This window comes from Papaver somniferum, chromosome 6 (assembly GCF_003573695.1).
Source record: "Papaver somniferum cultivar HN1 chromosome 6, ASM357369v1, whole genome shotgun sequence".
Classification (NCBI taxonomy): domain Eukaryota; kingdom Viridiplantae; phylum Streptophyta; class Magnoliopsida; order Ranunculales; family Papaveraceae; genus Papaver; species Papaver somniferum.
Window position 1 is genome coordinate 138,286,162 of NC_039363.1, and position 25,050 is coordinate 138,311,211.

Genomic DNA, 25,050 nt, shown 5'->3' on the forward strand with positions numbered 1-25,050 from the left:
TTTTCTCCTTCCTTTTCTACCTCTGGTTTAGTTTGTCACTAATCTCTATTTTAATTGCAAATCGTATTTGCGTGCACTCATAATTTTGGTCTCGTTTTGTCTCAGGGAAGCAACGTCGTTGTAACTTGTAACCCATTAATAATAAACCTACTCCTTTAAATTCTAGGTATACTCTTCACCTCGTGAGTGTCCTTCACGCGTATACATAGGGGTATCATCTTGGTTTGGGTTTGACGTGGTCCACAGTCCACACTCCACGCTATTACCCTCCGAGGAGGTGATCTCATAAACGTAAGTAACATGTGCCTGTCGAGAACAAATCCAACCAAACGGGGCCATTACAAAAAAGACAAACATACTTCTTCACTATTTAATTTGCACACCCAATAGTACTTGATCCAAAGGCTGAGATAGAAAGATGAGCTCGACCCCACACGTTATTCTGGCGGGTGTTATAATTTTGGCGCGCCTCATAGGACACAGAACCTTGTGGCGCGTTTTTTAAATAAAGAAAATAAAATATAAGGTCCCACCTGTGTAGGCTAAAAATCCGGCTGAGTTCGGCTGTAGGTTGTTTACACGTCATCACTTGAAAAGGGTAGAGAGGAAGGAGAGAGAAGAAATCAGAAGAAGAACCAAATTCCCCATTTCTCTTCCTCCCACCCCCACCCCTCTCTAATGGAAAATTTGCAGAGGGTCCGCTTACATCGATCTTAACCAGAAATATTATCACTTTCTGATCATCTTGATTTCGCGTGTAAGAATTCTTTATTCACCATGTGATTTCTCTGGGTTTTTTTTTTTTTACATTTTAATTTCGTATGAAATGGCTGATTATGGATGATGAATCTTGTTGATTTTGGGAAAAAAATTGTGTACATTGGCTTTGCTTACAATTTTCTTACCAGTTATTTTGTTATATTTTTGTGTTTTTTCTTAAACGGAATTTGTGTGTGTGTGTGTGTGTTTTTTTTTGCGTGTTTGATGATCATGATGAAATAATCGCTGTAACATTCTTGTTTGTGCGATTTATTTTCGTGTTTCATGTGCCTGCAATTGTTCCATGTTGTTATTGTTGTACGTGTCGTTTTGAAGATCTTAAAATTTCTGATTCAGTTACATCTAGAAAATGTCTTGTCATAATTGTGAATATTTGTTTTGTCCCTTAATTTTGTATGATGGTTTGATGAAATGTTGATAATTATAAGTTAATTTTGGGCATACAAGAGGTTTGAATGAGGGACTTTGTTCGGTGTATGCAGATTGTTCAGGAATTTCCGTTGATTGAATTGTTATGGTCCATGGTCGAAGACTAGAGGAATTGAGATGTTTCCCAGGTGGTAGAGAAGTTTTTATTTGGAATTGAAGGGGTTGTAAATAGATAATAATGTCCACGAAGAATGACCACCACCAGATGGTCCCGTTGGGGGTTTTGCTCAAGCGCGAATTAGACAATGAGAAGATTGAGAATCCAGATATCATACATGGGGAGTTTAACCAAAGCAAGAAAGGGGAGGATTTCACGTTTATGAAGACGGAATGCGAAAGGATTCCTGGAGATGGGTGTACGGTGTTTTCAGTATTTGCAGTGAGTGAAACCTTTTTTGTTCGGCTCATGTTTTGATTCCACATGATTTTGCTGACTTTTCTTACCGAGTCAAGAGGAAACTGTGCATTATTGAGTTAAGAGGAAAGTCTGCATTATTCGGTCCCATTCTCTAGAGTTATAATCAAACTTCTCTTTATGCATATACTTACTAATTTAAGAAGCACAAATGCCTCATTCTACTTGCCTGGTCATCCTTAGTTAAATGAACGGAATTGAGATGAACATTGAAAACTGCTTTGTTAACAACAGATTTTTTACTATCCTCCACCCGCATTGTATATTAGAAGTTTAAAGAGTCTTCGGCTTTGAATAAAATCGTTAACTCTCTTCTGTTTGCAGAATTGTGGCGCTGGTCGTATTTTGTAGTTTAAAGATGCATTTCTTATTAATTTGTCTCTGTTGGTTGGTGAAGATGAGTTATACATTCATCTCGTTTCATGCAGCTCTTTGATGGACATAATGGATCTGGAGCCGCGATATACTCTAAAGAGAATCTTCTGAACAATATCGTGGGTGCTATTCCTTCAGATCTTAGCAGAGAAGAGTGGGTCGCAGCATTACCAAGGGCGATGGTTGCAGGGTTTGTAAAAACTGATAAAGACTTTCAAGAGAGAGGTAAGAGGGGAGAGCATTATCAGCGACATGCTGGTATTGCGGTGCTGCTTGTTGATTTTTGCACCGCATTAGGAACACAATTCTAGAATGGATTAATATATATATATATATATGATATATTACTGACCACCTCGTTATTGTTTCAGCAAAAACGTCAGGAACAACTTGCACTTTTGTAATAATAGATGGATGGATCGTAACTGTAGCATCGGTGGGTGATTCCTGTTGTGTATTTGAATCGGCTGAAGGTGACGTATATAATCTGTCAGCTGACCATCGACTTGAAACCAATGAAGAGGAGTAAGTTCTTTCATGCTTATGCCGTGTACTTGGGAAAAACATGTTTTTATTCATCAAGGTCTGACTCCTTATACTTCTGCAGAAGGGAACGCATAACGGCTAGTGGAGGTGAGGTTGGTCGTCTTAATGCTGGTGGTGGTGCAGAGGTATGTTTCCCTTTACACACCTAAAGCAGATCTAGTTATTTTTATGTAATTGATTAAAGATTCCCCACTCCTCCGAAGTAACTGATCACGAGGAGGATTATCTGACCTCGAGCTGTGAGTCTATGTCCAAAATAAAGAGTCCCAGTAAGTGGTATGTTGGTGTAGAATCTAGCTTGAAAAGCTGAAGTGTTCTGGAAACAGGAAGCAGGAATTCCTTTTAAAGCAGTTCTTAACATTTTGTTGATATGATGTTCTTTTAACGGATTGATGTACTTGAGTAAGAGAGATGTTGATATGCGTGTTTAACTTGACTTTTCAGATTGGGCCTCTAAGATGCTGGCCTGGTGGATTGTGCCTTTCCAGATCAATTGGAGATATGGACGTAGGGGAGTTCATTGTTCCTGTCCCGCATGTAAAACAAATTAAGGTTTTCTTTCTTCCCTGGTTATATACACAATTAGCATGAATAGCAAGAACGGTTTCAACCCCTTAAGTTCGTTAGAGATGAGAAACACTTACATGTTACACTATCACATTTGGGGTAATAACGGGTTATAATTTACAGTGGCTATCATCAAATTTTTCAGTTTATTTCATTTTAATGTGTATGGTTCTTGATAGTATCTGACTTAGTATTATCACTCGTGCAGCTTTCTAGCGCTGGAGGTAGACTGGTAATCTCAAGTGATGGTGTTTGGGATGCTTTGTCCACTGAAGTGGTTCTGAACTGTTGTCGTGGGATGACACCAGAGGCTGCAGCTGCTCAAATTGTTAAAGTAACGTTGCAATCCATATGAGCATTTATCTTGTTGTCTGATCCTGTGTATTTATCCAATCCCTCCTACACTTTGCAGGAGGCTGTAGGGTTAAAGGGGCTCAGAGATGATACAACGTGCATTGTGGTCGACCTATTACCACCAGAAAAGTCAACTCCTCCACAGCCACAACCAAAAAAGCAAACAAAAGGAGTTTTTAAGTCCATGTTTCGCAAAAAGGCGTGTGACTCATCTTCTTATTTGGATAAAGATTATACCGAGCCAGATGTTGTCGAGGAATTATTTGAGGAAGGGTCTGCGTATCTCTCGGAAAGGTCACCTATTCTCTTAAGAACACCCTTTGTTCTACTTGCTTCATCTTAGCATGATAATTCCACAATTCTAAGGTCATATAGTAGGTACATCAGTGTTTCCGACTCATTTTATTTTGTGGCTTGCAGATTAGAGACTGAATATCCCCTCTGCAACTTGTTCAAATTGTTTCGTTGCGCAATTTGTCAGGTCGAGTTGAATCCTGGAGAGGGAATCTCTATACATTCTGGTTCAGAAAATCCAGGAACTTCTCGTCCGTGGGATGGCCCATTCCTTTGCCCTGCCTGCCAGATAAAGAAAGAAGCAATGGAGGGAAAGAGAGCATCAGGAAGTATGGCAGAGTAACAACTTCTTTTTGTTTTGATTATTACAAACTTCGACTGAGTAACCTAATATTGATTTATTATTTGTTCATTTCAGACCGACGTAGAGATGATTCAGATAGTGACTAGTCGATCCTTTTTTCTTAGCAGTCAGCAACATTGTACTGTTTCTGCACTTGGCACTGACGATTATTTTATAACTGGGAGAATCAGATAGCAGGAGAATCAGATATCAGGATCATTTCAGAATATTAATTCTATTGTTTGGAAGAGCTTGGATATGAACATTTGATTGGTTCAAGATTTAGATCTTCTAGTTCAGTCACCATGAAGTGACCATCACCCTGCGCTTCTGGAGTGTGATGAATATTAGCTTGCTTCTTCTCTGATCAGGGTATTTTTCCAAAGGTATTGATGAATTCAACAATGCCTTCACGTCGAACTACCCCAGATAACTAACCTTTTTTTTTCTTCTTCTTAATTTCCTTTCCTTTTTCTTTATTCTTCTGGTTCACGTACATTGTATACGAGTTTCATTCTATAGAGATCTATAAGAGTAAATGAAAGCTGACTCACTGTAATATTGCCGGAGAGTTTAATCTAATACAAGTTTTTAGTCTAACCCGGCCTTGTGAACATATATTCTATCTCGAGACATCAAGACGTAAACCTGATAAATCATTCGGTACTGATTAACATGGGTTGTTTCTTGTGTTTCTTGCGTTATCTCGAGACATCAAGAAACGTCTGTCATTTTTTTCCATTTCATTGGACTGCGAGACTGAGAAATGTTATCCAACTTGCATGCAATAGCTGAATATCCAGGACCATTGGAAACTCAACTTAGAAACAGGAAAGTTATGGATGGTGGAGATTCCCGAGCTAAAAATGAACCAAACTTACAACAGGAAGAAATCAAGAGTCAAACAGCCAACCAGAATTACTTGCGAACTACAACAAGCAAATCAAATTGACAAATTTGTCAAGGGTTAAGTTTATGTGATCCAGACTTTTCTCATATCCTTTAAGCCAAATTCTTCAGACAAACAACTCATCAACCATTTAGAACCACTCATCGGTGACATTGTCCTCTTTGGAGAAGGGGAAGAAATTCTTCGGCATCCCAAGATGCCACTTGTCCGGTTTCGTTTTCCAGCTAAATTATATGAATCAAGTGGTCCATTCTGGTTGAACCAAGACACATAACCTGAAACCTATTGGTGATTCTAAAGAAAAAAATATATAGAAATTTAGATTGAAAGCAAATCATAGATTTTAGTATTAGTGGATCTCAAAAATCTAATTTCAAAAGTTGCTTAATACAAGCTCGTTAAGTCCTTTGATGCATTATGTGGACCTCTAATCATATCCTAAGCCAATACACCCTTTTTTTAGCCTTTTCCCTTTATAGAACCTAATATAAAATTAATCTCCTTTTTTTCTTTTATTTTTACTGTATCACTATTGCTCCAGTTATAACTTTCAGCTGCTTACAGTGAATGGAGTTTCCTGGCAATTTGCATTCACCAGACTATCCACGGGTGAAAATTGCATATGCCCCTTGCCCCTCCTGCTGTGCACTTGTTTTATACGAAACTTTTGTTTTCTATTCTGATGCGAGTGAGATTTAAACCGAAGTCTGCAACAGCCACTTGGTGCCTAAATTTACCCGCTCTAACCCAAAAACAAATGTAAAAATATGTCAATGTCTCCTTCTTTCTTTCTTTCTAAAAGGCAGACCATCCACAACCACTTTATTCTAGTTTGCTTATTTCTTATCTATCCTACAACTAAACCAAAGAACAGATAAACAAGAGAGAATTCCAACGTTTCACACAAAAATATGGAAACTCAACCAGGAAAAATGAAACAAGAAGAACAGCAATCAACAAAGCTTATAGAACCAAATTCCACAACGACAACAACTACTACTACTTCATCGCCATCTTCATCTCCTACTCATGAATTCTCATTTACAATATCTGTTCAGCCCACTAATAAGTTATCATCATCGTCTCCATACGCAATTGATCTTTCTCCAGCTGATGAGATTTTCTTTCATGGACATCTTCTGCCTCTTCATTTCCTTTCTCACTTTCCCATGTCTCCTCGCCGTTCCACGGCCAATTCAGTTGATTGCTCTACTACTACTAGTCAACCCATTAAAGATGTTTTAGAAGACAAGAAAACCATGAACAGCAAACAGTTTAATCGTAGCAATAGTTTCAGAACAAAGAGAAGAATCAAAGTAAAGTCTTTTTCTTTATTCAGGCCTATGAAATGGCGAAAACCATGTGAAGCCGATGAAGGAGGAGAGGATGGAGAAGAGAATGAGGAAACTGCAATGAAAAAGAAGGTGAGATTTGATGCTGGTATAATATTAAAAAGTTACTTGAGAATGGTTAGGCCTCTCTTGTTTTTTAGAGGACTGAGTAGCAAGAATTGCAAACTGCAAACGAGACCGCATTCGTTTTCATCGAGTTATCCGAATCCAAAAGCCAGGAAAGAAGACAGAGATGGAAGGAATTCAGCACCTGCATCCTTTCAAACATCAAATACTAGTCCTTTGCAGGCAAGAGATAGATTTCCAACCTCTGTGAAAGATGGTAGCATGGATGAGTTACAAAGTGCAATTGAAGCGGCAATTGCTCATTGCAAGAATTCTAGCACAACACAAGAAGGGAAATTCAAATTCCAGTGTTGAGATTTACCACTTCATATTTTCTTAATTACTTTTTTTTTTTATCTTGTTTTAGGGGGGTTTATATATTTCATGGTGATCAAATGGATCCTAAACATGGATTTGAGTTTACAGAGTTCAAATGATATCTAGTCAATTTTAAGAAATAGCCAAATATGTGTGTTCATTTTTCTATTTTGCATGAAAAAATAGGTGATTTTTGGTTCTTGGTCTGTTTGTTAAATTTTCTAAAAATACAAAAATGCAATGGTGAAAGTTTAAACTGATCCGATTCTGATCATATAAGTTTTTATCCGCACACATAGAAATAGAATAGCCGGAAATGCAATTCTGGAAGGTGTCACGCGTCTGTGTCGCCAACGCTGTGACTGTAGTATGCCGCCAATAACCAGCATAGTCAAGTCCGAGACCCAACATCGTGCCTTGGACTTCAAATGTTGCCGATGGCATTCGGGAGAATGGCAATTCACTTAAGAATATTTCCACACATAGAAATATTTTTTTGGGCCACATAATAATTTTGGTTAATTATAGAATATTGCTAACTTATGTCGGTTATCATTTTTGGGATTATTTCCTAATATCTCTTCTTTGATGGACGGTCGAGATCTAATGCTATTAATTAAATCCTAGGAACTTGGTCCTCTTTCTACCTATAAGAGGAACACAATATCCATCGGTATTGGGTTCGGAGAATTGATTATTCATAACGTAAGAGGAGAAGAAGGAGACCATGACCTCCACAAAGTATTACCGCTGCTACTGAGATCATCGGGATGTACTACGGATTAACGCTAACAAGTATTCCGTATAAACTATTCTTATATATAATTTTATTGTGTGATTATCATGAAGTTCAACGATCTTATAATTAACAATCTATAAAAACTAAAACTTATAGTTGGCATCAGAGCCTGTGTTTAGAACTCATGATCATCCGATAATGATGTGCGAAAATCGTGATGTCTTTAACCTAATGTCCGTATTCACGTCTATGAGCTTAATTTTCAAGACCAAAAGCAAAAATCCAAATCAGTGTGTAATATGCATAGCCTTCGTTTCACGAAAGCTTATTACCGGATATACACATAATATGTGGAATGATGGGAATCAAAAATGAAGATTACTGGTACTTTTTTTTTTTATTTCTTCTTAAGGTTTATAGGGGAACATGGAAACATTGACGTGTCACCATCATGGCCATGGGTGCCTTATTTTTCAGTGGTCTAAACTTAAAAGAATTTGGACCAACAGATGATGAACTTAAGAGCAACCACAGCCATGAGACGGACCAAATACCAAAAGTAAGACTAAAAACCAAAAAATTTTGGTATTCTGGGTGTTCAAGCGCAGTGGTAGAACACCAAATTTGGTGAAGCGTAACTTATACACACGCCCGATGTCAGACGGAAATTATATTCACGTTTGTTGATTAGGCGGCTTTATATTATGCGTTTGAGTGAAACGTAGGTATAATGCGCGTTTGATTGAGGCGTAGGTATAATTAACGCCGGATATGGGACGGGGATGGAAAGTGCGTCTACAGGGACGGGGATTAAAAGTGCGTCCCATTCATACGGAGATATAAAGTGCGTATGTTTCGGGCGTTAATGGCTTATGCGTCTGGGTGAGACGTTTATACAAGATGCGTTTGATTGGGGCGTTTATAGAAGGAGCGTCTGAATGGGGCGTGCCCAAATTTGAAATTTGGGGAGCTGACCTTTGGGATTGTACGGAGATATGCCTCTATAGGTTTAATTAAGTAAAAAAGAGAGATGATTATATGTTTCTCGTTTTAGAAAGCAACGAACGATGAAGGGTAGGGGACCATGTATTCCTCCTAATGATGCACCACTGTGACCTAACTTCAACTGCTTCAGATTGCAATCCTCTTTAGTCTGCATTTCATCATCTTTTGGAGAATCCCAAAGGTCAGCTCCCCTACATTACGCCTGCTAAAGTTTTTGGACATTATGTCTTATTCTTGAATTCTTGGACATTATGTTTTTGGACTAATCCCAAAGACACTTGAATTCTTATTCTTTTGAAGTTCCGGATCTCCAGAACTTAGGAAAACAAACGTACATTAAAGATACGCCTCGCCCAGACGTACATTAAAGTTACGCCCATACCAGACGTACATTAAAGATACGCCTAGACACAGACGCTCACAATACATGCGCCCAACCCAGACGTTATTTATAACTGCGCCTCATTCATACGTCCTTTATACATTCGTCCCATTTCAGGCGTAAGTATTAACATCGTCTGACGCGTTTGAAGGGGGCGGAGTTTATACATGCGCCTGACTCATACGGTGATTATATGCTCGCCTGATTGTATACGGTGATTAAACTTATGCTTGGTATCATACGCTCCTAATACTTCCGTCCCACTATATCTTTTTTAGTCTGGGCCGACGACCACATTTGGTCTCAAACCCTAAATTTGGCGACTAAATTTGGGTTTACTCCTCACCACTGCGATACTTTCTGGGACCAAATTTGGGTTTAGTACCCAAATTTGGTCGTGACTGTGGTTGCTCTAAAGTTACGTTTTTTAATGAGCATTAATTGACAGTCATAGGCTTAAGGAAAGTCAATAACGTTTTGATTTCTTTTTTTCTTTTCCTTTTTACGTTCAAGTTTTATTATGGAGGGTCAATAATGTTTCGTCTTTAATCTCCATTAAAAAAATTAAATGAACCTTAAATGAACCTTAAATGGACCTTAAATTTTCCTTAAAGCATAACACAACCCGTTGATGTGGACCCTGACCATTAGTTTAGCCTTTGATGGAATTGGCTGTAGAAATGATCTGTTTAGGATTTTCGTCGTTCAATATTATGAATTTTATTAGGTCATTAAAAAAAAAATCAATTTTATAATTAAAACCAATTTATTCGATAATGTTAAGAAATTATGAAGTTGTTCTTTTTTATTATTTAAAAAAAATGTGATCCAACTAATATGCTTCCGCTTAATTGAAAACGTTAACGCAAAATTTTGAGTTGATTTTTATCGAATGATTTTATGGTCAAAACCATTTTTTTGACACCATTAAATTTGTGTGTGCATTATGATATGGTTTGTGTGTGTGCTTGTGCGTTATGATATAGTTTCTCTCGCATTATTGTTTTTCTTTAAATTTTATGAGATTATACTTAAAATTATTATGGGACTCTTTAGTTATCACCACAGTGATACTAGAGTCTTATATCTCAGTATAATCATAGTGTTATTACAAGCATGAATTTGCAAACCGTAAAGTGTAGGTTTTGCAGTTATCGACATCATGTGATAATGACATTATTTTAGTTGATTAGCTATCACCACAGTGACGTCAAATCACTTTTGGTCATGATCAAATTTTTTGTCAAATGCTTGTAATCATGTTTTTCTTAAATATATCAGAACAAAATTTACCCACAGGAAATTGGAGTTCACATATTTAAGAAAACACTGATTGATATGATTGTTGATCATATGGATATGAACTGATTTGAATCTTGAGGGTGTCTAGGGTCATTATGTTTCACTTTTCTCCCAATGTTGATGATAATTTTAGTTGTACGTATAAAATTATTGTGATTAAGATTCTTATGCCATAATTCTTTAGTTATCACCACAGTGATACTAGAGTGTTTTATCTTAGCAATAGTAATAATTTGATTGTAAGCACGAATACGCCAAGCCGTAAAGGAAAGGTTTAGTAGTTATTATGGCATTTTTGAGTTGTTTGGCAATCACCACAGTGATGTCAAATAATTTTTCCAGTCATAATCGTTATTATGTCAAGTGCTTATAATGTTGTTTTTCTTAAATGTATTAGAACAACAATTACCCACAGGTAATTTGAGTTCACATGTTTAAGATAACGTTGAAGTGTACAATATCTGATCATACATTATGGTAATTAAATAATTGGCACATGATTACACGTTATTTCTTAAAAGTGCATAAAAGAAATTTTACATAAATTAACTCATTATCGAGTTGAGTAACCTATTAGGATTTTTTTTCATATTTTCATGAATATTTTTATTATGTTCCAAAACTTATTGCATCCTCTATGAAATTGAGGTTTTATTTTTGATAAATTTCTCCATATTTGAAAATGATATTCATGACTATTTAACACTTTCATATTAATTCATTATATTCGTTATTTATCATGATCTTTAAGTATGTACCATATTTAAATGAGCGATGCATCAAAGAATTTTTCTTCAACGAAATTTCATTGTTGAATTATACTTATAGACTTGATTAATGCTCGATTTTGTTTTACGAAAAGTTCATTATGTTTGGACATTTCAATTAAAGGGTGTTATTATTTTTACAATTTATGTATGATGACATGCCTTTAGTAAAGGTTTATGATTAATGTTTTAGGGTTACTCATAATTGTTTATAATCGACTAATTTTATGATCAGATCAAGGATGTCCATATCATTGATTAGGACCATGCAATGTCACAAGAAAAGCTAGTGTGATATTTGCAATTCTACATATTTGCTGGATTGTTTAGTTATCGCCACAGTGATGCTAAATTCTTATCTTGTAAGTGTTGTATATTTTGAGTCCTCTTAGTTTGATTTAACTATTAGAACAATGCTGCTCACAAGTAGTTTTGGTTCATAAATTTAAACAAGCATTAAGGTTATCTAAATGTTTCATATACATGTGAAATAATAGCCACCCACAGGTGACTACAACTCACATTATATTAGGTTGAACATATTTAGAATTATTGGAGTTTGTTAATACATTTTAGGACGTGAGTTGCCCACAGGTGATTCTAGTTATGGTATTAAACAAACATAATGTTGTGTGTATGAGAAGGTAAAATATGTAATGTTTTTCATGTCTCACATTGTTCCTTGATAAGGTTTTACCCACAGGAGAATCTTATTGAAGGTATGTAACTATTGTAAGCTTAATTGTCATTTATCTCTATTATAAATTTCAGCTTTTGTTCTTATTAATTGTAGATTATGATTATTTTGTAGACTTTTAATGGTCCATTTTTGGAAGATAAAATTTTTATCACCTAATGATTTTTCGCGTTATTATGTAGATCTATCGATTGCATTATGAATCTCAATCCATGGATGTTTTATCGAACATTTATTATTGAAATTGAGAGGCAATTATAGATAAAGTGAAAAATCATAAAGTCTGACAAAGGTGGTGAATATTGTGAAAGGTATGACAAAACAGGATAATATCCTAAATCTTTTGCATAGTATCTTCAAAAGTTCGGAATTGTTTCTCAATACACAATGCCAACTTATCCTTGGCGTAATGGTATATCAAAGGGCTAAATAATACTTTTATGAAAATGGTTAGAAGCATGATGAACCATGCATAATGGCTATACATTTGTGAATGTTTGTTCTTTCTGTAACTGTGTAATTTAAATAGATTTCCGTTAGAGAAGTTTCAAAGACACACTTTGGACTAGAAAGGCTGGAAACCTAGTTTAAATCACCTTTAAGTTATGGTTGTTCAGTTGGAGGTGAGGGCTTACATTCCAAAGAATGAAAATTGGATTTGAAAACTATTACTGGATCATTGGTTTTCCTAAATAATCCAAATGGTATTCATTAATATTCTAACCGAGTATGGGATTTTGAAATCGAAAATATAAATTTATTAATGATGGCATAATCAGTGGGAGTACGTGGATATATCTGTTCAAGAAATCATGATAATGATCCCTTTATTTAAGATTTCTACAGTTATTGTGAATCTTCTCATTATCAGAATGTTAGATAATGAAAGCCCACAAATTACTGATCCAATACTCCATAATATGCCAATAAATTTTTTGATAACAACATGAACCAGCATTAAGAAGGTCTCAACAGAGATTGAAAGAAAGTTATTCATGTTGTTTCAGTGATTTTCTTACAAGAATTTATTACATTTTGATATGGAATGGCAAAGACTCGGTTTTAGGTTCACAAATATTATGTGTAATAATTTTGATTAATGGATTGATGCTATGTGAGCAAAAATCATTGGTTGAAAGTCAAGTCTCGGATATTGTTTAATTGCTCGAAAGACACAAATCAGTTGTATGAAAGTGGGTCTTTCTGACCTAATACGACTGTAATAGCAATTTTAAACGGTATAAAGCAAGACTTATGCCAAAGATTTTACTCTGAAACGATGCATTGATTATAAATAAGTTTTTCTCTCGTGTCAAAGAAAGACTTATTCAGAATTGTCATAGTATTATTAGTAGCTCAGTATGACCTAAGAGTTGCATTAATTAAATGTGAAAATAGCCTTTATTAATGATAAATTTTTAGTCTACACAAATTTTAGAAATCAAAGTATGAAATTTAAGCATCCTCCCATAATGGTATATGAAATTCAACAAAACTATAAATGTTTCAAGTTTTGGATGAATTATTACAGATTTATGCATATACCTCAAGATCAGTGGGAGAAATTCATACTCTTGGTCTTGTATTTAAGACGTACTACCTACGAGTAGTGATCTTGACTTTATGCATATCTCTATAGTTTTTTGAAGTAAAGGATATGAATGAAGCTTACCATGTGATAGTAATATCATATGGATTAATAAAGCTCTCATATAAGGCATATATCGAATATTCAAGAATTTTGAGATAATAACATATTTAACAGATTTTATTTCATGTTGGATAGAAGATATAAATTTAATCTTCATTACGTCTTAATTCTGATATGAAACTTATAACAAGTTGTTGATATGTTAAAGAATCGAAGAACAAATTACAGGAAAGCTATCAAGAATTTTGAGATACTATTTTAACTTCTGTCTTATAATTAGTTAGCAAACCCAACAAGAGTTTTGGGTTTTTCAAACTTCAATTTTTATGGATGTATGGATTCTATAAAGGAAGAATCCATTAATACTAGTCCCACAATTGAGTTTGAATATTATGACTGCGATACTTAGAGACTTAAGGTTTTTCTCGACATTGCTGAAATTTATCGTCTTAGTTTCGCAGCATTAAAGCACGATATGATACAAAAGGAACAAAACACATGAACCTTGAGTATATATGCGTGAATCAAGAAATTCAGAAACAATAGTTGTTCATGTATCAGTTAAGCACAATTGCATTGAGAGGTGTACTTATTGAACAATTACATTTTAAGACCTCTTAAGAAAAGAATAAAATCTTAGGTCTGTGGGAGTAATTGATTATTAAATTCAGCTAATTTATGTGCCTGTTTTTGAACACTTTATGAGCTCTTATTAATGTCGTTCTGAATTATTTCTGTATCCATGTTTAGTATACACTTATGTAAACGGATGAATGTTAACAGAAATTGTCTTTCTTTTGAAGACATCACTGGACCATTATGATATCCCAATTTAAGGCCTAGTTAAGTAAGTTATTTGTGTTGTGGTACATGGAAGGGAACATGTTGATAACAAGACAACGTGCAACCGCTATGACTCGCATGATTAGCTTAGTTGGCCAAGGTATTACGTTAACCTTTAAATTTTGTTAGCAATTACGCGCGCCTTATGTTTTTCTACGATTAACCGTTAAATAAATTATCACATGGACCAGTGGGAGAATGTAAGAATATTTCTACACATAGAAATATTCCCTTGGGCCACGTAATAATTTTGGTTAATTATAGAATATTGCTAACTTATGTCGGTTACCATTTCTGGGATTATTTCCTAATATCTCTTCTTTGATGGACGGTCGAGATCTAATGCTATTAATGAAATCCTAGGAACTTGGTCCTCCTTCTACCTATAAGAGGAACACAATATCCATCGGTATTGGGTTCGGAGAATTGATTATTCATAACATAAGAGGTGAAGAAGGAGAAACCATGACCTCCACAAAGTATTACCGCTGCTACTGAGATCATCGGGGATGTACTACGGATTAACGCTAACAGGTATTCCGTATAAACTATTCTTGTATATAATTTTATTGTGTGATTATCATGAAGTTCAACGATCTTATAATTAACAATCTATAAAAATTAAAACTTATATTCACTTGATCGAATATTTCAAAATATGATTCCATTTGCTATGGTTGATCTTTTTGGCAAGTAACTTATTCTATGTTGCCGTGGTTAATTGTACTGTAGACAGGTTTCAACCTCGTGTCATGGACATTACCACCAGATGAACTTACCAGATTATTATAGTGGCATCTGAATGTTAAATAGTGAAATAGTAGTCAGATAAGGTGCATATAACAACTGATATAAGTCATAACTTTGGATAACAACTTAAAGGCACGGAGGGAGATTCACACCTTTGTGCAACGCGAACTACAGATTTAGACATCCTATCAAGTACTGATTTCAACTGTACGTACACCCGTAGTTACCCGCCTTTCGGCCATAGTGCGGCCGAGAGGGTGGGGGAAGGAAGGAAGGAAGAAAGAAAGAAGAAAAAAAAAGTAGACGAGTTAAAATTCTTGGATGATTGTAACTCTGTAGGTTTGTAGGGGTCGGTGACAGGGTTGTTAAAACTTAAAAGGCTGTAAGAAGATTATTGGGATCGATTGTATAAATTGGTGGGTTTAATTATTTCATAATGTTATAGAATTCAAAAGTGTTATTCATGAAAGGTACCCGCTGCTTTTTTTTTTTTTTTTTGATTGAGCACTAAAAGAGTTAGAACATGACAGTGATGATGATTCATTGATTTGTTTAAGCGATTCCGTCAATTAACAGTGAGTAGTAGATATTCATTAACTTTCTCTCTTTACTTTCAAGTGCATGTCTATCATTGTTTTATTGTTTATCCTATAAAGTCAAAACTCATCTCCTCATGCAACAAAGGTGCTTTCATCCTTTTGCAACACTTAACAAAACTTTAAAGAGAAAGGCAGTATGAATGACGAATCCTCCAAGTGACCTTGTGAGGAGTCGAAGAGGTAGGTGATCTATGGGATAGCAAATTTGGTGCCGGCCGGACTAACTTTTTTTTATTTGGTAATGCTACATTCTTGATACCATGAAGGAAAACTTGATGGCGGCCGAGGCCTGATTGCAATATTATTAGTGATTGTCAATCAGTTTAACTTCTTACAAAAACTAACAAACATTATAAAAGCGAACGAAAGTATGTTAAAGCAAATCCAAGTAAACATGACAAAACAACCCAAAGTTGCAATCAGAGTCATCACACAACCAAGTGAAACTTGGGTTGTTTTGTAAGATATTGAGAATTAAGCCTTTTTTTTTAAGAAAGGAAGCCATACAACAAGGAAAAAAAAAAAGCAAACAGTTTTGGACTCAATGGATTTTGTTTGTAGGTTCACATTAAAAAAATCTAATGTGGGCATCACATACAAGTAACAACCCATTTGTATTTATCAAAGTCCACTCTTGCTGTTGTTGGTTATCCTATTCTGAAATCCAATTCCTCTACTTTTATTATTCATATCAAATCAGTTTCCTTACATGGCTAAACAAAACAAAAATTTCTAATAAACAGATAATGAAAATGAAACTTGCCCAACTTCACTGATTGAATTATACAGAGGTTTTATTCATTGAATGAATTTTACCAAGCACACAAGTTTCGGTATAGTGAGATGTTCGAGTCTTGCATTTAAACACATGTTTCCTGCGCAGGCACTGCTAAATGCCTTGCAGCGTCCACTGTCATGGGAATGGACTAAAATCTAAATACCAGAGTAAAGCTAAATCCTTTCTCGAAAAAAAGCTAAATTTTTTTTCTATATATTCAGATGTCTAGTACTAAAGTAACAGACCATAATATAGTCGAAGAAAATACCATATGGTCCTAGAAATAATATATTAGAGAGAGTCTAGTCCAGTTGACCTAGTCAGTTGTCTGTTTGGTCCTTTTTAAAAATATAAATTATAGTTTGATCCTAAAAATTATAGTTTGGTCATAGGGTGATGTCATGGATGATGTAAGTGTCATCTTGTAGTGGCAAAAATACCCTTATATTATTGTTTGGTCCTAGAAAATAATGGTTTGGTCCTAAGGTGACCATATATATACAAAAATTTAATAGAAAATATCTCATTCTCAGATTTACTTTCTCTCTCCTCTCTATTTCAGATCTAGTTTCTCTTCTCTCTACATTTTTTTCTTTTTCTTTTTTCTGCTACTGTAAAGAAGAAGAAGAAATAAACTGTTGTTGTTGATTAAATGATGAAGACGACGTTTTGATGTTGATGTTGTTTCGATTAGAGATGATGATGAAGAAGATGATGAACGACGAAGCTTTTGATGTTGGTGATGATAATGAAGACGAAGACGAACTCATCTTCTGCTACTGTTGTTGCTGTCAAAGATAGATCTGCGGTTGTTGAAGATTTAATTAGGTTTTTTGTTTTTCTTGATGTTTGCTGCGATTGGTGATGATGATGAACATGAAGACGAACTCAAGATAGATCTGTTGTTGTTGAAGATTTAATTAGGTTTTTGGTTTTCTTGATGTTGCTGCGATTGGAGATGATGATGAATATGAACTCGTCAAACCCTAGAAATCTGTTGCTGCTATTGAAGATGAAGATTTATGCGTTTTGTTGTTGCTGCTGCTGCTTAAGATGAACTTCATTCATGGAATGAACTTCATTACTGAAATGAACTTCATTTTTGGAATGAACTCTGCTGCTGATGAACATAATCGTTTATATAGGCTTTTATCAGGAGGTCATTCCAAAAATGAATTCTGGTTTATATAGGCTTTTATGAGGAGTTCATTCCAGAAATGAACTCTGGTTTATATAGGTTTTGTGAGGAGTTCATTCCAGAAATGAACTCTGGTTTATATAGGTTTTATGAGGAGTTCATTCCAGAAATGAACTCTGGTTTATATAGGTTTTTGTTCTTAATAATGAAATTTTTGTAGAATTTTAATGAAATAATGAAGTTCGTTCATATGTGATTTAATTTGGTTTTTATTAGGTTTTCATTTGTAAGAATGAACTTTGATGGTTCATCACACAGAATGAACTGCTACAAGAAATAAGTAAAAATTAACATAGAAGGGTATTTTTGTATGTTTTATATTTTTAAATAATTATGGACCAAACAGTAAAGACGTTTTCTTGAAGGACCAAACAGACATGGGCCCACCTAAAAAAGGACCAAACGATATTTTTTCGAAAACGAGAAAAGATGTCTTAGAGCGTCCACTGTCATGGAATGGACTAAAATCTAAATACCAGAGTAAAGCTAAATCATTTCTCGAAAAAAAGATAATTTTTTTTCTATATATTCAGATGTCTAGTACTAAAGTAACAGACCATAATATAGTCAGAGGCGTATAAAAATAGCGTCTGAAAACATGCGCTAATTTAAGTGGCATGTGATGGTTGGGCGAACGTATAACTTACGTCTGGATGGAGCATACATATAAATAGCATTCAATACTGGGCGCACGTATAAGGCACGCCTGTTATAAGATGTTGATTATATGACCGTCCAGAGGACATGCGCAGTTCAAATCCACTATCTCATAGCCCCCAATCCATACGTACATTATAAGTAAGTAGGACTACACCAAATTTAGCGTTTAGCAACAGTTTGAATTTGTTGCTGACTGGGATTGCAACATATTTTTGACGTTGCTAAACACCCTGTCACAGTTTTTCGCAACAACTTTAGCTCTGTTGCTAAATTTGGTCAGCGATGGCAGTAGCAACAGAACTAAGCTATTGCGAAATTAAAATATAGAAATAGATTTAAGCTATTGCTACTCTGTCGCTAATAGAAGAGTTATTCCGGGATATATTTTAGTAGAACAGGATAATTTTTAGCAACAATAAAAAAAAGGTCAAGTCTTCGTTGACCTAGTCAAAATCGATTTCTCACCAATTTATCCTGTAATACCCATGTTCCCTGCAAAACCCTGATTTATCCTATATCCAGCAATTCAATCTAATAGTTCTCATACTCTACATTCCCACAAGTTTAAACATCAAAGACATTGTACAAAGAAAGGAAACCAAAGACAATAAAGCAGGGAACTGAACTGATCATCTCGACAATATTGTTCAAACTCTGAAATTTATTACAAGCAGACCAATTTAGGTTTCATAATTTGACACACATAATATAAGAATCAGTAATTATAAAAGAAAACAGAATATCTTCATTCTAAAACAACTTAAGTGTTTGCAGCTGAAACTTGTGAGGAAACTGAGTATATATAAACCCTTAGAACAACTTAAGTAGAAGATGTAGAAGATGAAGAATAAAACAACTTTCTATACCCAACTTAAGTAGCAAACAGAACAGCTTCACTGTAGTTACAATCTAAATTACCTGGAGTAAAATAAAATTTAGAAGATTAAGAACCACAGCTTAACCAAACCAAGTTATCATAAGGATTTACCAGCGAAGTCCCTTAAACAATTTCCGCGCCTCCCATTTTTTAGGTGTCTTCTTTGACTATAAAAATGAAAAGATTTCAAGTAAATCAAATATACCCAATTTGGTAAAATAATGTAACAAAGACAATGTTTTGATTATTGTCAGTATAAAATATTTAAAACCTAAAGAAAAGAATCGTCGAACAGCTTCAGATGATTCACAGTCTAAACACTAAATAAGTATTCAAAATGCAGAAGAATACATACTCAATGAGCGAGAAATGATGATATCATTTTCCCAAATGATTCCACAAAGTACTCTTGTGAACTGAATCTGAAGAGGAGGGTGTAATGTCATTATCTGATAAGAAGTTGTAACTTTTGGAAGCTGAAATAAGAAACTGAAAGTATTTATTGAAGGTTAATACCTGAAGTTTTTACCAACAGCATAATCTGGTTGCCATAACATCATTACCTCAAATGAAATATTAACTAAGGGTTAATATCTATAAATTTCAAAGTAATAATATAAGCATCGCTAATTGAAGTACTTACCAGGGATTGATATTCCCCCGACTGGCTAGTAGTGCTTCAATTGACTCTAACTATAGTCACATGCACAATCAAGTATAACAGAAGACAAACCACAAAACATTTACATATACAAAAACCACACATGCTTCAAAACACACACACACACACACACACACACACATACGCAAAAAAGTTGATTCATAGAATTCCGGTTTCTGCTCACATAGTTACATCAGGTAAAGTTAAATATTTCCTATGCACAACTGCATAAGAGTCTTTCAAAGCACAACTGCAGAAGAGAATTCTTATGCACAACTGTAAAAGAACCTACATGTTAGGATGTTAAGCACATGTACAAAAGTGTGAACATAAGAAAAAAAAAAGGTAAAAGACATATATGTTTGTCGTTTATTAACCCGGTAGATTATGGCTGAGATATCAACGAAGAGTTTCATAGCATATCTCCAAAAACTTAGATTGACCAGCTAATCATATTTGATGCACATCCTTGGATGCACCGCAAATCCTTCAATTACAATATCTCTGAAGGTTTTAACAAGCATGTTAGCTTCTCAAATGGCATGAGAATGACATCCACCAACACTTTAGCAAGATGAGGCGGTACAGGTGAGTCGTGAGCCGTATCCCCTAATTCACATGTGCAAAGTTTACCGACCTCAATGATTTCACTATCCATGTTCAACAATGAACACTTCTGCATGTCAGCACCTACTGCTGATTGAGCTGGTGACATGGTCTGAGCAGGTGAAGCTGCATGGCCAGGTGAACTTGTTTGAGTAACAAAAACAGCTTTTGCAGGTGAACTGTCCATGATGTTCAATCCAACAAAGGATGGTGGAAGTCAAGATTAGATATCCTTCACAATGTGGCATAACGTTCCAAAGCCTTCGAGCAGAACCCATTTCCATCTAGACCCTCCACCTGATTCTGAATACCTCCATCCTTAGACTTTATTTATTGAACTTTATCACGCGCATGATCAGAATAAATAAAATTGTGTACGAGAAACAGGACCAACAACATGAACTCGTCCCCTAGAATCCTTTCCAAAATCGGCAGTCATTGCATCTAGTTCTCCTACAGAATCACCCGCAACTTGTTTCTCCTTGATCTATGCTTGCTCCTTCTGAAGATCCTCCTGCAACGTCAAGCATAATGCTGAGTAAAATATAAAGATGACTGGTAGATATATTCAGAAAGACATGATATATATGAAATGTAGTATGACTCACAAAGTATCGTTGCGCACTAGGTAGAATTTTCCTACCGTCTTGAGTATGAAATTTAATCCACGCATCAGAGGTAGTGACTTACACTCCTGAATTCTCGCGCTCCTAAGTTTTCAAATGTGATGAGTTGATTAACATTAATCAACCGACAGAAGTAAGAGAGTAGTCGCATTTTATTTAAGCGTTGAGATTCAGAATTAAGAAAACATATGAAATAATTTTACATACCAGTTCAACTCTAACAAATTAAGGAATGAGGTTTACGACCATAGGTATGAGAGTAATCATACTGATTCCTTTTCCTCTTATTTTCAGCTCTTCGTTCTTTTGTTTTTTTTTTCCTCTTCATTCTTGCAGAATGTATCTTATTCCTCTTTTTCTACACCTGGAGGAATATGAGAAATCCTTTCTTCGAGACTAGGATATTTATCAAAATAGTCTCTTTGTAACTCATACTCATGTCTCCTCCATGGAGCAGACATCCCCTTAATCATAGATATCTTACAACTTTTAGGTAAGTCATATGATTTCTGAAACAACAAAGAAATGTATTACTAAATCAGATTGAAAAAGTTTTTGTACCTGGAGTTCACTCCAAACATCCTCTTTGAAAGTCTCAGTCACATTCTTCCAGGTTTTTAATGAAATAGGGATATGGGTACGAATCAACGCATCCTTAATGTGGATGAATGATGTTGTGTTGTCTGAAATGGGAAGTCCATTTTCATCTACCACAACTACTTCCATAATAACATGTAAAATAACATGCAACAAAAATTTGTCTGAAATAATTCAAGATGATAATACCATTTGTCACTTTCCATAAACACATCAATCATTAGACCATAAGATAGAAAGGGAAGTCAGAGAATATAAGATATACACGATAAGTAACACATTGCGATGACGGTAGGAACGTTATTCTAAACCACAAACTTGACAAATATAAGGTTTTATAAACTCTCATTGTCAGTGAGAGTTGACTGATAAATAGTAGGAACATCAATATCATTGACAGGACTAGTTAATCCTTGTCGAGAATGCAACACCACAGACCAGCCATCTTTAGAAATATCCTTTGAGTAGAACACTTGTGTCGCTTCAGATGCAAGAATAAACGGGTCATCCAAAATTCTACCAATGCTTTTCATCTTCGACAAGTTAACATTTATCATGCGTGAATTTGGATCAACTTTGCATCCATTTATTTTATCTTCAACCCTGACCCAATCACAATAGATAACTATTTCTTCAAATTTCACATAATTCAACTTGATAATCTGAGTAATAGGTTATTTCTGCTTCCTTGAAATTTTTGTCAGTGGACTTAACTCTATGCATTGTAATAACTTTCATTGACACACCATTGTTCTGTGATATCACCTTCCCCTCGTAGTCTTGTGAAGAGAAAGCGAATCCATTGACTTGATATCTCTTATATGAATGCTCCTTGAAGAGAGGTCCCTGCACTAGTCGCCAAAGTACTGAATCCACATTATTGGCTTCTAATAACTACAAGTTGTAATGTGTGAGTCAGTTACATAACCAATACCATAATTTGTTTTAGTATAAACCAGAATTGAATCTAGTATATTACCCCATCACGTACCAAGCCATCCAACTCTTTAAGGTATCATTGGACGAACTGTTTTTCTGATCATTAGACTTGGCGCTGTCAACATAGGAATCGTACTTCCTACAATCAAACATAATTCAAGAACTCAGTCTCTTAGTCTCCATTGTGGAACAATAACAACTACACATTAATTGTGAAAGTAGAAATTGCACTTGTTCAATAAACTAGTTCATTCTCAGGCTTTAATAAAGCCAGTGATTATGTAAACCCACTATCCATGACCATATTTGGCCCAATTCAAGTAATCCAGTGCAATTCAGTTGCATTAATGCTCACCTTACTATTTTTTAGGAATAAAATGTTAAGATAAAAAAAATAATATAAAGAAGAGAAGTCACTAAATTTCATTCAGAATTACAAACTACACGCTAATGACGCATAACAAACTCCAGTTGGATTCAAGAAATATGATTATAAGTTATTTTATTTGTTCTATGATTTAGTTCATCCACAAAACAACAACTTATAGGTTTGAAAGTAGAAATTGTACCTTTGCAACTTATCTGATCCAACATACTTAGAGAGAATCCACTTGCGAGCTTGTTCAAACTGAACTTGAGTTAAAGTAATATTCTTAGCATTACTTAAAGGCATCTCATCAGCAAACTCATCGTCATCATCCAAAAAGTCTTGTCGAGTATGCTTGTGAGTACCATCACCATCTTTGGACAACTCCTCCATACAATACAAGCTAGCTTCTCGCAGTGTATATCCCCTTGCAATGCACCCGTCAATGTACCTTTTATTGCATACTAATCCCTTGAAACCTTTCATTAATCTACAAATTTCAGTAAGAAAAGATAACAGTTCAGTTACAAAAACTCTCAAATCATAAATAATGCAACAAAGTCAGTTATGGTGATTACCTCTCAAAGGGATACATCCACCTGAATCTGACCGGACCACTGATCAAAGCTTCATCTGCTAGATGAACCATCAGGTTTATACTGATAATGAAGGAGGAAAATGTTTTTCAAACACACACGTTGCTTCAACCATTCTAGCTTTAGCTCCCAACAGATGTTCTCGGTTGATAACCCTGGCACACGGAATGTTGAAGAAGATATTGATCCATAGAAGAGAGCCTCGCAGCTCCTTAGGTAGTGAAGTTGTATTATGAATGAGAAATGGTAACAAATGTTTCATAACAACATGGTAATCGTGGTACTTAAAGTTCTTTAGCTCTATAGGATTCACACTGACATTGTTGCGAAGATTGGAAGAGAATCTGGAAGGCACCCTTAAGTTCTTCAAAATAATAAAAAAATAAACTTTCTCCTTCTTAGTCAGGGAAAAAGTACCATTTTCCATAGATGTTTTACCGGTAACATCATCTTTTTAGCCCCCATTGCTTCCAAATCTTTATGCGCAGCAGGACCGTCATTAACCTTACTATTTCCCATCAAAGTGTTAAGTATATGCTCTGTGACGTTCTTATTTGTATGCATAACATCAGTGGTATGTCGGATCGCATTTGAACCCCAATTCGGCAAATCATGAAGAATAGACCTCCGTGAAAACAATGAATGGTCACCGATATCATCTTCTACATTAACAACATCTTCATTTTCCCCTTCAGCTTTCCTTTTACGCTTCAGACTTGCTGCAAATGGTTGTTTCCCCTTACCCTTCTTAGTTCTGATATTACCAACAATCTCTAGTATTTGCGGCCCTATTAATGGCCACGATGCTGGACGATGATCTACCACTTCATTGAAATTCTTTTTATCATCTCGATACTTGTGTTTTGACGTCATCCATCTACGTTGTCCCATATAAAATTTTTTCTTACTGAACGAAAAATACTCGGCATCTGTTTCTTCTCCACAAGTAGGAAAGGCATAGTAGCCATGGATTACACATCCATACAAAGTCCCCAGCGCAGGAAAATCATGAATAACCCATAGTAATATTGCTTTCATTATAAACTCAGTTTTAGTGAAGGATTCATATGTTAACACACCTTGATTCCATAATAAATAAACATGTATGTCCTTACCAGGTGCTCTAGGGCCATATATCAACAACATCAACAACGAATATTCACGCTTCATACACAAGGAATAAGCAAAATTTAAAGGTTACATAATCACCGACCAACAACTGTGAGCGGCACCGAAATATCCATTCGGGTTGAAACCCTCAGTTGATATGGCAAGTGTGACATTCCTCGGTTCCTTAGCGAACCCAAGAGAGAATCTATCCATACATCTCCAAGCCGAAGAATCGACAGGATGACGCATAATGTTTATATCTGACTTGACTCTAGAATTCCAAGTCATTGCCTCTACTATCCATGGTTCTCTATAAAACCTTTGCAATATTTTAATCATGTAAAAATGCCTTAACGTCTTCTGAGCAACTGACCTCTCATCATTAAAAACCTTCTTATACCTAGGTTATTGACAAACCGGACACTTCACTAATAAATGTATGATCCTTCCAATACAATATGCAATCATTTACGCATGAATCATAAGTTAGATAGTCCATTCCTAGCTCTTGG

The 25,050-nt window shown here is 35.3% G+C and overlaps 2 protein-coding genes across 2 annotated transcripts; both read left to right on the plus strand.

The window, feature by feature from the left end:
- Positions 1-599: 599 nt before the first annotated feature.
- On the plus strand, positions 600-4,703 carry LOC113289492 (probable protein phosphatase 2C 12). The gene is made up of 10 exons (XM_026538756.1): positions 600-757; positions 1,263-1,588; positions 2,053-2,224; positions 2,371-2,524; positions 2,607-2,670; positions 2,990-3,097; positions 3,321-3,446; positions 3,525-3,760; positions 3,887-4,089; positions 4,179-4,703. Exons 2-10 carry the CDS (start codon positions 1,388-1,390, stop codon positions 4,208-4,210), a joined length of 1,296 nt encoding a protein of 431 aa, XP_026394541.1. The 5' UTR covers positions 600-757; positions 1,263-1,387; the 3' UTR covers positions 4,211-4,703.
- Positions 4,704-5,685: 982 nt separating this feature from the next.
- Positions 5,686-6,989, plus strand: LOC113289493 (BRI1 kinase inhibitor 1-like). The gene has a single exon (XM_026538757.1). The coding sequence runs from the start codon at positions 5,925-5,927 to the stop codon at positions 6,783-6,785; it is 861 nt and encodes a 286-aa protein (XP_026394542.1). The 5' UTR covers positions 5,686-5,924; the 3' UTR covers positions 6,786-6,989.
- Positions 6,990-25,050: the final 18,061 nt, after the last annotated feature.